The sequence below is a fragment of the Balearica regulorum genome, chromosome 4, assembly GCF_011004875.1.
Source record: "Balearica regulorum gibbericeps isolate bBalReg1 chromosome 4, bBalReg1.pri, whole genome shotgun sequence".
Classification (NCBI taxonomy): Eukaryota; Metazoa; Chordata; class Aves; order Gruiformes; family Gruidae; genus Balearica; species Balearica regulorum.
The window spans coordinates 18,483,438-18,499,611 of NC_046187.1; the positions used below are offsets into that span (position 1 = coordinate 18,483,438).

The 16,174-nt window shown below is 46.6% G+C and overlaps 1 protein-coding gene across 1 annotated transcript; it reads left to right on the forward strand.

Moving 5' to 3' along the window:
* The first annotated feature begins 169 nt into the window (after nucleotides 1–169).
* On the forward strand, nucleotides 170–8,897 carry LOC104633303 (estradiol 17-beta-dehydrogenase 11-like). Its single transcript, XM_075751325.1, has 7 exons — nucleotides 170–750; nucleotides 2,480–2,587; nucleotides 3,851–3,982; nucleotides 5,211–5,317; nucleotides 6,536–6,673; nucleotides 6,961–7,077; nucleotides 8,207–8,897. Exons 1-7 carry the CDS (start codon nucleotides 541–543, stop codon nucleotides 8,292–8,294), a joined length of 900 nt encoding a protein of 299 aa, XP_075607440.1. The 5' UTR covers nucleotides 170–540; the 3' UTR covers nucleotides 8,295–8,897.
* The last annotated feature ends 7,277 nt before the right edge of the window (nucleotides 8,898–16,174 follow it).

Sequence of the window (16,174 nt, forward strand, 5' to 3'; positions counted from 1 at the left end):
CAGGGACCCGCAGGGACCCACCTGGGCTCCCGAGCACTGGGCCCTGCCCGCTACCTGCCCTGCCGCGCCCCCCACCAACGGCCACCGCCGCCAACAGCCGCCTTTGCATGCTCACCTCTCATTGGTCGGATCATCACTAAGCAGATACACCTCCAGCCCACCGGCTTTTGCCCTCTCGTAGGCACGCCCCCTCCTCAAATGCTGCTCACTTATTGGTCGCTGCGCCCTTCGGAGGTGTGGCCGGGCGCGCGGCCAGCGGAGTGTTGGCGGTAACCAACCCACCCTCGTGCCCCCATCTCTGCGATCGCGGTCCCCGCGTTTCACAGAGCCCCGCGCGGCGAGGGGAGCCTGGGGCCTGGCGGGGCGGGGCGGGGAGGGCCGCGGCGACGGGGTGGTACCTGCCGGGGCAGAGTCCTGTGACTGACAGGACGGGCGGTGCGGGCTCAGGCGGGGTAAAATCAGGCTGGTAAATCAACAACCCACATCCTCGACAAAAGAGATTAAAGTTGGTCAGGCAGTCAAAGGACTTTCAGAAAAACAATGAATCCGTTTCTGGATCTTCTCTTGTTTCTGGCTACGCTCATCTACTCCTACTTAGAGGCTTTTGTGAAGCTTTTCGTCCCCGTGAAGAGAAAGTCTGTCAGTGGAGAGCTTGTCCTCATCACGGGTGCTGGCCACGGCGTAGGAAGAGCGACCGCCTTCGAGTTTGCCAAGCGTCAAAGCAGACTGGTCCTGTGGGACATCAACAAGGTAATGGTACAGCTCATGTCTTGACTCCTTCACTGGGTTTTTAACAGCGTAAGAAGGGCTGCATGCCAATTGAATCCACATCACCTCCTTCCATGTCCGCTCCCATTGGCTCACGGTCAGCTCACTGACTGGGATGCTGAGTCCCAGTCCGGGGTTTGGCCCCACTTGCACCAGAGGACAGAGGTGTCTGGGTCCCACAGTGGCTCAGTGCTGATCAGTGAGGTAGCAGGCACAGCGCATCAAAGAGTGCCTGCAAGAGGGAACGCGCAGTGGTTGGCAAGCTGCTGCTGGAACTGCTGCCTAGGCTGGCAGACAAAGGCACGCTCGGATCAGAAGCCTGTTTCTACAGATAAGTGGGTTTACCTTCTGCTTGCTGTCTTTCTAGCCTCAGATCTTTTGCGTACGTTGCTGGAAGATGTGCCTCTACTCCTATCAACGGGCATCACCGCATTGAGCGGTGTGTGAGCCCTGGTGCCCTCTGGCACAGTTACACGTGTAGACAGCTCCTACGTAGGAGCAATCAACCACACAGAGGGGGTGAGTGGCTGGGCAGCAGTGTGCAGGAAAGGTTTCTGACACAGTGGATCAGAAAGTGCAGCGGAGTTCATCACGTCATCCTGAAGCTGCAAATAAAGACCTGAACCCATCACAAACCAACCAACCAAACACAAGACAAGCCTAGCATAAGGGGATATATAAATAGGGAGATATTGTGTAATCCATTACGGCTAAGGCAAGGCTCTGGAGGGGTCGGAGGAGCCATGGCACAGCACCCTTTTCCTGATGTGTAAAGAGCTGCTGCCAAGTGTTACCTGTGTTCACTAGAGTGGGGGAAAAGGGCATAAACGTAGTAGTGAGCAGGACCTGGCTTTGGTGCTGGGAAATAAATGGTAGGGTGATTCTAAGCAGGCACTGAAGTGCAATGCCAAAGGAGGTGGTGGATCCTGAAGGTTTTAGGAGTATGCTTCCTCAATCCAACTGCCTTGCCAAAGGCCTCATTCCTGGGCGCCATCAGCCTTATCCAGTATCTGGGGCTGAGTGGAGCTGCCTGGTCACCCAGCCCAGGTACCTCCACAGAGTCTCTCAAGTGCTGAGCTGTCCCAGGCTGTTTGTAAACTGGGGCATTTCACTGCGCAGGTCCCCATTGGCATGACTTTCTGGTACCCGGGGACAAGGCTACAGCAAAGTCACTTCTGCCCTCACTTAGTGGGTTGATATAATGACTTAGGGGAGCTTCTGTGTGTGTCAAATGCTGTTCTCATACCTTGTGCGCTTTGGAGCATACCTGTCTTCTCACATCCAGTCTGTGAATGCAGAAATGCATGAGGCCATCTTTTGTATCTTGGGGATGTCAGCTGGGCCTGTGTTCCAAGAGCTCTGCTTACAGTCACGGTGTCTGCCTGCTGTGCTGTGAAAATCACCGAGTCCCCCCTTTCTGCAGCCTAGCTATGTGTGCTTTACCAAGGTAAACTCACTCTTGTTGCCCACTCCCTTTCTGGCAGTCACTCTACACAAGTCTGAAATTTAAGGTCAAAATAGTAGTCGTCCCACAGAGCCTGGCTACAGCTCTTTCCCTGGATAGCCATGAACTAGTTCAGGGGCTTGCAGCAGTTACACAATCAGGACAAATCTTCAGCCTCTAACTGGTCTGCCCCAGTGCCCGAGCAGCAACACGCAGGCAGCGTGCAGTTGTGCAGGTGTGTCTTTCTTTTCTGCCTCTTTCTTACAGCATGGTGTTGAGGACACAGCAGCAGAATGCGAAAGGCTGGGAGCCACTGTTCAAGCCTTCGTGGTGGACTGCAGCAAAAGGGAGGAAATCTACAGCGCTGCAGAGAAGGTAGGGGAGCAGGGGCACGTCCAAAGGCTTACCCAAAGATTTTCAGAAAAGTCAGGAAAAACACAGATGAGGTATTGTACGCCAATCATGCAAGGCCTTGGAATCTCCCCACTTCTTGCTTTCTGTACAGAGAGTGAAGTAAAGTAGCACTTCCGAGACTGCAGCCAGTCTCATGCTCTTCTGAGAGGCTCTGGCATGTCATGCCTTGTTGCCAAGTTTGCTCTTTAGACTTCCAGCCTGTTGTGGTTCAGCCCCAGCGGCAGCTGAGCACCACGCAGCCGCTCGCTCACTCCTCCCCCGTGGGCGGAACAGCGGAGAGAATCAGAAGAGTGAAAGTGAGAAAACTCATGGGTTGAGATAAAGGCAGTTTAATAAGTAAAGCAAAAGCTGTGCGCGCAAGCAAAGCAAGACAAGGAATTCATTCACCGCTTCCCATGGGCAGGCAGGTGTTCAGCCATCCCCAGGAAAGCAGGGCTCCGCCACGTGTAACGGTTACTTGGGAAGACAAACGCCATCACTACAAATGCCCCCCCACTCTTCCTTCCTCTCTTCCCCAGCCCTTTATATGCTGAGCATGCCATCATATGGTATGGGATATCCCTTTGGTCAGTTGGGGTCAGCTTGTCCTGGCTGTGTCCCCTCCCAACTCCTTGTGCAGCCCAGCCACCCCACTGGTGGGGTAGTATGAGAAGCAGAAAAGGCCTTGGCTCTGTGTAAAAGAACTGCTCCACAATAACAAACACATCTCTATATAACAAAAACATCTCTATATTATCAACACTCTTTTCAGCACAAATCCAAAACACAGCCCCATACTAGCTACTGTGAAGAAAATTAACTCTCTCCCAGCTGAAACCAGGACACAGCCCCTGAAGGAACTTTTGCCTTTTAGTGTCCTGAGCCGCACACAGACAACGCTGGGGACATTTGAAACATTTTCTTGTAAAGGATGTGGTCCGGCTGGCTCAAAACAGTCTGTACGTCCAGAGTCCCAACTGTGACTACTCAGAGCATACTGTGTCCGTGGGCAATGTGCGGAAGACTATAAATACTGGCAGTAATGAAGGGAGAAGCATTAGACCTAAACCAGAGTTCATGGTACTACTGCACAGTTCCTACCTCATCTGGAAACGGGGTGCGATCGTCCTCTCCCTGAAAGAAGCAATATTAAGAAGTAAATTAACTGTCACTCATCTTCCACAGCCTTGCATATTTTTGATAACAAATGACACGTACCTTTCTGGGTTTTCTTCTGTCCAAAAGGTGAAAAAGGACATTGGGGATGTCTCCATCCTGGTGAATAACGCTGGTGTGATTACAGCTGCCGACCTGCTCTCGACTCAGGACCACCAGATTGAAAGAATGTTTGACGTCAACATTCTTGCTCACATGTGGGTAAGGGCCACCACCATCTTCATACCTACATTTTGGGGAGCATTGTTGAGGAGGCATATTTAGACGAACAATTCTTTTCAGCTACCAGTGAATTACAAAAGTGTCTTTTGGACGTGTATAGCACAGGGGCACCCAGCCAGACTGACTGTTGGGAAACTTGATCAACCTCTTGCTGATCTAAGCCTGGCCCAGTTTTTTCATTCTCTCTTTTCTCTGCTTGAGCTAGCGGGCGACGGCCTCGTCCAAGCGTGGCTTGGTCTCTGTCATAGGTGTATTAGGGTTCCTCTTTGCATCGGGTTGTTTGGGTGCCCGCAGCTGAGCGCTGAGACCCTGCAAGTAGAAGATACCTAGCTGAAAAATGCAAAGCAATGATTTTATCGGCTGACCTGCACAAAAGGCAGCTGGCACATGGCCCGAACAACCCAGGCAGGTGGGGCAGAGCAGGGGAGGGGCAGCCCTGCAGGTCCCAGCACAGCACGACCGCAGGGCACAGCAAGGCCTGGCCCCTCCCTGACTGCACCCACCAGCCCGGCCGATCCCCCTGGGTGCTCTTCCTCTCGAGGTTTGTACTTCGCTGTGTCGCCACCTGCCCTCCTGGCTCCTTGAGCACCTTCCGAGCCCATCTCCCACCTGTTGTGCCTCTCCTCATGATTTGTACTTCTCTCATCCCTCTGTGGATTTTCCCACAACTTTCTCCCAGCAGCCTGAGTCGAGGTGACAGAGCTGGTCCCCATCAGAGCTGGGCCTTGGCTCCCTGGCACCCCCGTAGGTGACCCTGGGCTAGGGCAGCTGTCAGCAGGGGTTACAGAGTGGGAGGGTTTCGGCTGTTAAGGACTCCTTGTTTGCAGCAGCAGCAGCAAGATGCTACAGATTGACAAGCGGTTTATTGTATGTGCTGGGGTGAGACACTGGCAGCGTTGCCACTGAAACCTAAAAAGCAGCTTAGGAAAGGAAAGATGTGAGAATCAGCTCCTGTTTACAGCCAGCTTCCTGAAACGTTCCCATTGGAAAACAGGTTGCCAGTTGTAACTGCTGAACAGAGAACGGGTATCTCTGTGGCTCTCAAAATCTGAGGTGCTGTGCAGCACATAGCATAAGCAGTAGCATTAGTCGCTTGATTAATGATAGTCAGGGTCAGTGTTGAACATGCCTAAGAAAACATTGTTCTCTTCCTCCTTCCTTTTCCCCCACCTCCTATTTTTGCCTCTTGGTTTAAACGACTCTCAAGACCACAAGAGCTTTTCTGCCAACCATGATGAACAACAACCACGGTCACATTGTCACAGTGGCTTCAGCAGCAGGTCATTTTGTGATTTCTTTCATGGTGGCTTATTGGTAAGTGATTTTAAACTCAGATCTCTTCTTTTTTTATTTTTAATTGCGTCTCCTCCATCAACAAGCACACAGTAACCAAAATAATCCTCCCGCTGCATACGGTGTGTTCAAAGGACCGTGCTAAGGAGGGACAAAGCACAACGGTCAGCACTGAAGGATGCCTGGAGGTTCCCGCCGATTTGCTTATCGGCTCTGAGTGAATCGGGAGCAATGCTTGTAGGAAGGAATAGTCACGTGACACATCAACTAATGAAAGCTTCTCCTTTTTTTCTCTCCCTCACCGATCCAGACTTTTGCTTTGCAAAAAAGGTATCCTCTTCCCTTCTCCTTCTTAGAAAGTAGCGCTTCTGTGAGTTGTTAGAGTGCTGTCAAGTAAACCCCTAATGAGTAGCTCTTGATCTTTCTACCATTGTGGCAGTGACTAGTGTATAGAAATACTTGTGCCATCATGAGGTAAAACTGCTTTTCTACTTGAAACACTTCTAGAAAATCACGGTGCGTGAACAGAAAAACTGTTAGATTGCATATTGTCATTCTGCATCAGATCTCACTGCTGGCAACATGAGCACTCCTGAGGCAGGGATTTTACTGGGGTTACACTGTCCAAATCAAGAGCAGCCAATAAGCTGATTCTCTGGTTCTACTTTCTTTTGGAGTTGATGTATACTTCTGGCCTGCACCAATTTCTGTGGCATCAATTTCCTCAATTTTGCATGCCTAATGCTCCTCTGTTTCAAAACCCACACGCAAATGTCACGAGACACTCCTATGTGGTATGAGAAACAGTAGAGGGTGGTTCTCCATTTCTACCCTGCCCATCCTTCTTAATTTTACAGGCTCAGGCTGCATTCCTTCTAAGAATCTTCTCTCAGGGGAAAGATGGGAAGTCCATCGATTTATGCACATCAGTTGTCATTTTCTAAGAACTCCTGACATTTGTCTCTCTGTTCACCACTAAGGCTGGTTTTTCTGAAAGACACCAGCTCTGCATTCCACAATTACTCCCCCACGTAGCAATATCTAATCCAGTGCTGCGCCCTGGCACAGGGAAAATTGGAATTAGCTCTCCCCTATCTCTCAGCTGGATTACTTTTTTTTTTTTTTTTACCCCCCCCCCCCCCGTAGTCAGTACTGTGTGATCTTTTAGGCCATTTCCAGTTGTAGAAAGTCAGAAATAGTATTTCTGCCTTCTCATTTGTGCTTTTCCCCTTCCTGTAGTTCAAGCAAGTTTGCTGCGGTTGGATTTCATAAAGCTCTGACAGAGGAGCTGTCTACCCTGGGAAAGGATGGAATAAAAACTACATGTCTTTGTCCAGTTTTTATAAACACTGGATTTGTCAAAAACCCCAGTACAAGGTAAGTATCAAACTCTGCTTTCCCATCCTTCCTTCTTTGCATCAAGGCACTACATACTAGCTCCAGCTTTAAGCCTTGTATTCTAAGTGAGTACATAAAACCGTAGATAAATTAGTATGTTGGCTAAAGAAATTGGTAAATTGGCTAAAGAAAGTCTGCAGTGTCATTTAACCCACGTAACGGTTGCATTTGAATAACTCGAGTTTGTGCATCTGTGAGGCATCCTACATCATCTAGTACCACCCGTTTTACCACCATAGCTGTTACGTGTATGCTTTCCTACATAGGCTTGGAAAGATTTTGGAGATTGAAGAAGTTGTAGATGCCTTGATGGAAGGAATACTGACCAACCAGAAAATGATTTTTGTTCCATCAAATCAACGCGTTGCTTTACTTCTTGAAAGGTAAGTAGAAGGAAAAAAAAAACCTATACCAAAAAGAAACAACCCACATGTATCAAATATAATTTGCTGAGTGTACAACCCTTAAACTTGTAGCATCTGAATCAAGATTAAGATTTATTTTAAAACACATCACAAGGTAACCAAATAGTGCAGTGGTTCTTTCTAATGACAAGAGAAGACATCATCCACAGAAAGATTTTGTTGAGTCCCCCCATCGGTCATCAGGATCCACTTTCTGCAGCTAACTGTTCTCAGTGGAGAACTTGACCACTCTACAGGCCAATAGGGAGGGAGGGGGGAGAACAAGAGAACACTTTTTCTTCACAGATCACTATTTCCCTTTTGCCTGCAAACAACACTTTCTCTGCAACACCAGCATCAAAGAAGTTCCGGACAGAGCTAAGGACCTGCTGCTTATTAGTATTTGTTTCTTCATATCAACACCAAAGATTGAGGTCACAGAGGCTGGGAAAGTTGCTTTACAAGGGCTCTACTGTTTCACTCTGCCACGTAAAGCAAGATTTGTCCTCTCATACGTCTTTAATATCTAGTGTAGCTGCTCTGCTAAGGAAGTGTTTTCATGAGAAATCAGCTTCAAGACCAAGAAATAACATCAGAACAATTAATTAATTTTTCAATTAACTTCTGCAGTATCTCTTGAAACACTCGGCAATTTCTTGTTTGTGAAAGCCAGCGAACTTGGGTCTAACCCCAAATTTCTTTTTATGAGGAGGTGTAAAGATGTTTGGGTTTTGGTTTTTTTCCCCCAAGAATTCCCCAAATCAGCTAGAGAAGGTTTTGAAAGCAAAGAGAAAGCTAATGCATGTGTCTGTGTTCAATGTTAAAACTTCCTGGATCCTGCAGCAATATTGCAACTTAATTCGTGTTCAGTACATACCTGTCCTGGAATTGTCATAAAAGGAGATGGGTGGGATGGGAGTTAAAACTAGTCAGAGATTGGTGAGGTCTACATATTCTTTGGAAATAATGCCCAGTTTAAGCCTTGGTCTCAGTCCGTGTGTGCACGCTTCCACTTCCAGACTAGCTCTTCCCTCACATGCAGTGCCATTTTGTCCCATAATTTAAGTTTCTTATCCTACATTTAATTTTGTGTTATTATCTCCTTCAGGTTGCTTCCAGAACGTGCCCTGAATGTTCTGAAAAAGCTGACCAATGTCAAGTTTGATGCAGTTGTTGGGCAGAGAAGCACTCAGTGAAAAGCAAAAATTGATTCTCATTTCCCAGTGGCACAAATGAAAACAGAACACGTGCTGAGTGTAGTTCAGCTGGTTTGATTCAGAGCAGAACTAAGACAGATGCTTCCAGGCCACCATTTCCAAGTACACCTAAGGGTTTATCCCACACCTGCAGCAGGAACATACCCGCGTAACATGGAGCGCTAACACAGCAGAGGTGCATCTCTAGAAGTGTAAAGGGCTGCTGTGGCTGTACGTCGCATTGCCTCTATCTCCTAGTGCAGAGGCAGACGGGAATTCCCACAAAGCCTGTCTTGGGACAGCACAGCTGCCTCGTGAGGGCAAAGGGATCACCTGAGGATATGCTAATCTGACTCAACCCTGAGCAAAGGTATTGTGCAAGAAACAATTTATAGAGGAGGTGGGTGGCCTGTTTCACCTCAGTTTATCTTTTTAAATTTTAAAAACGCTCTAATGCACACTGAATTTCATGTGCTTTTGTAGTGAGTACCTGAAATAATACAGGCTTATATGTAATGTAATACCTAATTACATTGATTATCAATTATGCATTAGCACCATCAACATGCCTTATTCTGAATAAATACAGTTCTCTAACCCAAAGGTGTCTGTCAGCAATGTAAGTGGTAACCAGTTCCTAGAGGTGCATTTAAGGTACAGTATCAAGTAATACACCCTTTCTCCCTATCATTTCTCACACTGCTCATCTGCACTTCCCAGACAGCTTTAAAACACCTTCCTGTGAAAACAGTGCAGTATTTCTCTATAAATTACTGGGTGCCTTCCTGCATTTCACGCATGCTGGAGAATGTGATTTATTACATGAGAATGCAAAGTTAGAATATTTTTCTTCTTACAAGGTGAATAATCCAACCTAATGAAAATTCTGCAGTCTGTCTGCCTCAGCATTTGTAAGTCAAATTCATGTATTAAAGAAAGGAGCAAAGTTATGCTGAGCCAGGAAAGCCTTTGTTCATATGCAGCAGGCGAGCTTAAGTTGAAGTCCACAGGGCTGCTGCACCTGTGCACGATGCAAGAGAAGTCCTGAACTCCTGAATATGTCTTCATTTTGACTAATTAACACATTCATCACAACACAAAGTTACACCCATACAGACACCAGATATCACACGTGCCTCCACATATAACCTCTTTTCCTTCTGTCCCTTCAAACACATGTGCAACAGACTGAGGGTTTATGTAGTCCACCCCTCTGAAATGCTGCCTTGCTCTGTCTCGGCCACAGCACTGACTGGAGCCCCGGGCCAGGACAATGACAGCACTGCTGAGCTGTGCAATTAGCATCTGGCCCAAACGCTGATGTGTTAATTAAGCACAGCACAAAGTTCCAAGAGGCGAGTAAGAAGTGCCTAGCTCTGAATATCTCTGCTGGAGCCAACCCAGTCTCCTGCAGACAAGATGAGTAACAGTGCAGCTAAAGCACCGGGACATTGGCTAGAGGCCTGTGGAGCTGCTTCCCCAGCTCTTGCAGCTGTTCCACTTTCAGAAAGCACTGGCGCTGCTGCACCCAGCGTGCAGATGCCACTGCTGTGACTGCCCTGCTAGCTGACAGAGGCTCACTTCCCCAGTGCGGGAGGCAGGAAAGAGACTATTGGTATCACAAACCCTATAGCTGTGTTTGTAAGCTACATGGCCGTGCACCACGCTCATGCACTGCTTTGAGGTCATCCATACTGTTGAAATGTGGCATAGTTTTGGCCCATAATCATGTCTGGCAACACGTGCTCTGGAACAGTGTGGGGACAGTGCATCTCTCTTATAGAAGAGTCCAAGATCCTCCTGCCAAGTTGTGAGGTTCAGAAAGGACCTCCTTGCTTTCTAAACTCCTTCAGAGAGGAATCTAGGTATGGCTGGATCCAGTCTTAGCCTCCAACTCTAAAGAAGAGTTTGGACCCTAGGTTCTGCCATAGAGTTGGTTTATTTCAGCTCGAGCTGGCTACCCCTGCAGAGGGACCCCCTCAGTTATTTTCCTGTGCCTTTTAAGGCCTCACACTCTACTACACAAGCTGTTCACATGCTCTCCACGTGACATGCATGGACTTTTTGTCCAATCAAGCTACTTATCCTCTATGATGACTGGAGTAACATCTTTCAAATTTTATCTATGCAGTTTCATCATCCTCCTGTCTTAGCCGCACCTGGGTCTCATCTGTCTTCTGTTGACTTGAGATAAAATGGTTTCTTTCTCTCTTTGAAGGTCTTTCCCTTGAAAGGCTTGGTCTAGTTTATCTCGCTGTGCATGATTCCCAGTACTTTTCCCCCTCAACTGAGCAAAGGTTCAACTAACATTCAGTTATGGTTTGCAGCTTAAGGCTTCTGCGCTCCACTCATGCCAAGCAAAATCATTTGTGTCAAGCAAAGCTACTAAAGTTTCAATTCAACCTAATTTTCAGTGATCACACAATTAATTCTAATATAAGTAAACTATTTTAATCCCCAGCAGTCCCTGGGAGAGAGCTGCTGGGCAGGCAGTGTGGGTGAGACTATCCGCTTTGCAAGAGGAGTAGAAGTTTACAGACACAGAAGCCTTCCGAGGACACCATCCAAATCAACACACAATAAAACAAAAGAGCAGTTGTGAGTTTCCCTTTGTCAACTATATATGCAGATCTGACTGGTCTGAAATTTGAGAATTAGAGGAAAGCACCATTTAAGAACAATATTTAATGGCAATATTTAACATTCATAATTACTGTCTTCATCATGATAAGTAAAATTTTCAACAGTATCTAAGTGGTTTCAGCTCATCTTGGTCACATCGAGTCGTACTGAATCTAATAGCATTGGATTAAAGCTCCCCACAGAACTGCAGCCTGATCTTTCTCTTTAGCACAGTCCGAGAGTACTTCTTCCCTGCATTTTTCCAAAGTCCTTGAATCCTACTCAGAATGTTAGGAGAATCATCCCAAACTGTATTTCTTGTCACGAGCCTAGGCCACTTACAAGTTAAAATCATGGCTATACATCTTAATGCCACTGTCTGCTAGGACTGAGGCCCCAACCTGATGATTGAGGCAATACTCATAGTATTTTAATGCTTGCAGGTAATGCCAGTATGCATAAAACCCCATGCAATTTTAGGCAGCATTTCAGAACATGGATTTCCAAATGCACAGAACTTCCTAAACCCAGCAGTTCAATGAAAGGGGTTTTTGTTTTGTTTTTCCTCCTGCTCCACTGCAATTAAGCACATGAGATCACTGGCTGTTCAGTGTTGCAAAACTGTCTGCAAAATTGCATTCCGAAACAAAATTTTGGTACCCCAAATCTTTCAGATTCTTTCATTCTGCATCTAGTATCTGACCATGCATTTTGCTCTTTCCCAAGCAGGTCTCTTGCTTTCTGTACTTATGCTACAGTTTGAGCTCACCATTAAGATCGCCGTTTTACTGCAAAACCTCTATTACAGTATGAATAAGCTTACATTTATCCAACAAGCCAGGTGTTACTAGGAGTAAACATGTTCTCATGCAAACTATGTCCCCTCTGTGTTCTCAGAGTTCTAATGTTCACAGCTAGTAGCTGATAATTTTCCAAAACATCACAATCAAAAGGTTTTTCAAGAAACATTCTAGTTAAACAGATGCTGCAACAGGAAGATAATGCTCATTGCTCAAAAATAATCCAGTGACAGTTGTGACTGTGGTTTTATATACTTACCTGACTGGCCACAGTGGGAAACTATTTCTTAGTTTGTTCACATTAATCCTGGATACAAGATACATTAAAAATAGACAGCAGAAAGATATATGACAATAAAGGCCAGTTTTAAGAATGTATGTTTTAATTGTTGCATTTCGCAGTTTTTCTTCTAGAAAAGTCAGTCTTTACAGCAAAGAGATAAAGTATTGAAGTCTTACAGATCCCTTAAAGCCAACCAGCCAACCAACCAAGTAGCTTAGCAACTATCCAGACTTCATTCTTTTGTTGTAGATTATTTTAAATGATCAATAATCCTGCTATGAAACTTCGAATTCCGTAGGCTCTACATTGCCTAACTTCAGATACAGTCCAAAGCTTGGGAGTCTGAGGTCACTTTCACTACTAACATGCATGATGCAGCATAGCATACACTGGCTAGTCTTTGGTGTTCTTAAATTTTTGTTGCAGAGCTAAGGAGATGCCTGAATAAACTTCAGTACATGAAGAGATTAATCAGATTTCCACTTCCTAAAATGTAATTCCTGACCAGTGCAATTTTATCAATATTAACTACATTTTCTAGAAGACATTTTCTGATTCTACAATTACTAACCCAATGAGCCAGTATAGTTTTAAACTTAAGTCTTTAAGAGAACCCAATCACAGGAGTTATTTTATATTTACTAATAGAACAGAGGAAAAGCATTTACCAAAACAGTCACAATGGATCACCAGGAATCCAGCCTGAAAGTTTCTCTACATTCAGGAAAAGGTAACTTCTTTCTGTCATCAGAGATTATACACCATGCATGTAAATCACTACTTGCAAGGACTTAGTAGGTATATGTATCTGAGGGCAGGAGGGGAGCGCTGTGCCAAAACTCCCAATGGCAGCAAACCTAAACAATGGTGTCTTTGTGGGTTGAATGCCTGATCAAACTATTACTGAAGTCAGGGGGAGCCTTTTTGGTGATTTCCAGGGGTGTTGGATCAGAGCCACAATACATTACAAGCAGTACCGCTAACTCTCAAAACCAGAAATAAGCACACAAAGGCGTTAGTTTCTCATTTAGAATAGCAGTCTGCCCACTGATTCCTCCTACCTTTTTACAGAACAGAGCGACAAGCTTGCTCCAATCCCTGGCACTTGTCTCAGGAAGCTAGGAGGTAAGATTTCCTGCAACTTCTCTTAAGAAGCTTTCATCTTGCAGAGAACCAATCTGGGGAAGTAAAGCAGCTGCCAGGCTGGAACATCGTGGACATACGACGTAGAAACTATGAGGTCAATAAAGAATAAAAGTGCGCACTACAATAGAAGGCAAGGAGAAAACTGCAAAACACAAAGCTCTGACAAACTTGTTCCCATCAGACCATTGCCTGCGTGGCTGTGGTTCCCAAGGCCTGCTGGGAAGCCCCCTTCTTAACTCTCTGACCAAGAGGTCTGTATGGTTCAGTTTGTCTGATCAAAGCCTTCCACAAACTGCTCATGGCCAGTACCGTCTCTGCCAGGTACATACAGGTTAATATCTTTCAAACACATGGATGGATTTGGGGAGGGTTGCTTGGGTTTTTTGTATTCAGAAAAATGGCCGCTAAGGCATTGCTGAATTGGAATTTTCTGAGACATAGTTATGCAAAACCTAAAACGTTCTGGGCTGATCAAAACTAGTGCATTCTGGGCAGTTCAGCACATCATGTAATCATTTCAGCTGTTTGCTATTGAATTTTTACCACCTCTGACCTCTATGAAATACATGGTGGGGAGGTGGGAAATAACAACACAAACACATTAAATAGTTATATTTTAGATAATAATGATTATCACCATTTTCCCCACAGATGGGGATCTGGTTCTTTCTCAAACAGGCCAGCACAAATAGCAGTGTTATTTAGTTGGACATTTTTGCCTTTAAAAACTCCAAAATAGATCTGCATTTCCTCCTAAACATAGTACATATGTACTCTTTGTAGAATTGTAAACCTCCAGCCACTTATTCTCAGATAAGCATGGATTTATAAAACACCTTCCTGCTTTTCAGCAGAATTGTGTTGTATTCAGGAAAAAAGGAAATCCTAGAATTATTATGCACATCTATAGAGGTGAACTTGGCACGCAGTATGAGAGTCCAGCTTTCAACTCTGCAGTATGTAACTGGAAAAACTATTGAGCTATTTAGCTGTGAGGCTGGAGGCAGAGGGCATTTTCAGTTGGCTAGCTGTGCTTGCTTTTGTGCGTGGCAGTTATTTAAGAAGACTCCATACTTCCCAGGGCATGTATTTCTTTAATAAGGTCTTTCTTCGATTCGAACAGCCTGTAAAACATTCCTAGCCCATTTTTTTCAATTTTTCAAGTCAAGCTTTAAGCAAAACAGGACCAAGACTTAGTCTTACTGCTCCACAGAGAGAGGCACTGCAAAGAAAGAGACTGAAACAAACCTGGGGGCAAGCATGTAATGGAGAAACACATTCCTGCACTGAAGGGGGTGTGTGGCAGCATGCTGCAAGACATGCATACATATATTGTACAGGCCAGAGGGGGTGAATAGGTGGGGAGGAAGGAGTTCGTACAGCCTTTTCCTCTCTCTCCTAGATCCTTCTCTCTCTGAACTCACGGAGAGCAGTTCCTCCAAAATCTGAAACAGGATCACTCTGATCCGTATGACCTAGGAGATTGCACTAGTTCAGACTCGGGGGGACAGGGTGATGGTATTTCCCAGAATCATAGAATGGTTTGGGTTGGAAGAAACCTTAAAGATCATCTAATTCTGACCCCTCTGCTGTGGGCAGGGACATCCTCCACTAGACCAGGTTGCTCAAAGCCCCATCCAACCTGGCCCTGAACACTTCCAGGGATGGGGCATCCATAGCTTCTTTGGGCAACCTGTTCCACAGTGCTTCATCACCCTCACTTAAGACTAGATATTAGGAAGAAATTCTAAATCTACCATCTTTCAGCTTAAAAGCATTACCCCTTGTCCTATCACTACATACCCTTGTAAACAGTCCCTCTCCGGATTTCCTTTAGGCCCCTTCAGGTACTGGAAGACTGCTAGAAGGTCTTCCCGGAGCCTTCCCTTCTCCAGGCTGAACAATCCCAACTCTCAAAGCCTGTCCTCATAGGGGAGGCGCTCCAGCCCTCTGATCAGCTTTGTGGCCCTCCTCTGGACTCGCTCCAACAACTCCATGCCCTTCATGGGTCGGTGCAATCCCAAGCACGACTATAGGCTGGGTGGGGAATGGATTGAAAACAGCCCTGAGCAGAAGGACTTGGGAGTATTGATTGATGAGAAGCTCAACAGGAGCCAGCAGTGTGCACTTGCAGCCCAGAAAGCCAACCGTGTCCTGGGCTGCATCAAAAAGAGGCGTGACCAGCAGGTCGAGGGAGGTGATCCTGCCCCTCTACTCTGCTCTTGTGAGACCCCACCTGGAGTACTGCGTCCAGCTCTGGGGGCCCCAGTACAAGAGGGGCATCGAGCTGTTGGAGAGGGTCCAGAGGAGGGCCACGAAGCTGATCAGAGGGATGGAGCACCTCTCCTATGAGGACAGGCTGAGAGAGTTGGGATTGTTCAGCCTGGAGAAAAGAAGGCTCCGGGGAGATCTAATTGCGGCTTACCAGTACCTGAAGGGAGCCTACAGGAAAGCTGGTGAGGGACTGTTTATCAGGGAGTGTAGTGACAGGACAAGGGGTAATGGGTTTAAGCTGAAGGAGGGTGGATTTAGATTAGATATTAGAAAGAAATTCTTTACTGTTAGAGTGGTGAGGCACTGGCACAGGTTGCCCAGAGAGGTTGTGGGTGCCCCCTCCCTGGAAGTGTTTAAGACCAGGCTGGATGAGGCTTTGGGCAACGTGGTCTAGTGGAGGGTGTCCCTGCCCGCAGCAGGGGGGTTGGAACTAGGTGATCTTTAAGGTCCCTTCCAACCCAAACCATTCTATGATTCTATGATTCTTTTAGTGGAGACCCCAAAGCTGGACACAGTACTCCAGGTGGGGTCTCACCAGAGCACAGGGCCTGAATCACCTCCCTCAACCTGCTGGCCACGCTGGTCTTGATGCAGCCCAGGACACGGTTGGCTTTCTGGGCTGCTAGCACACACTGCCAGCTCCTGTTGAGCTTTTCATCCACCAACACCCCCAAGTCCTTCTCCTCAGGGCTGCTCTTAATCCATTCTCTGCCCAGCCTGTAGTTGTGCTTGGGATTGCGCCGACCCACATGCAG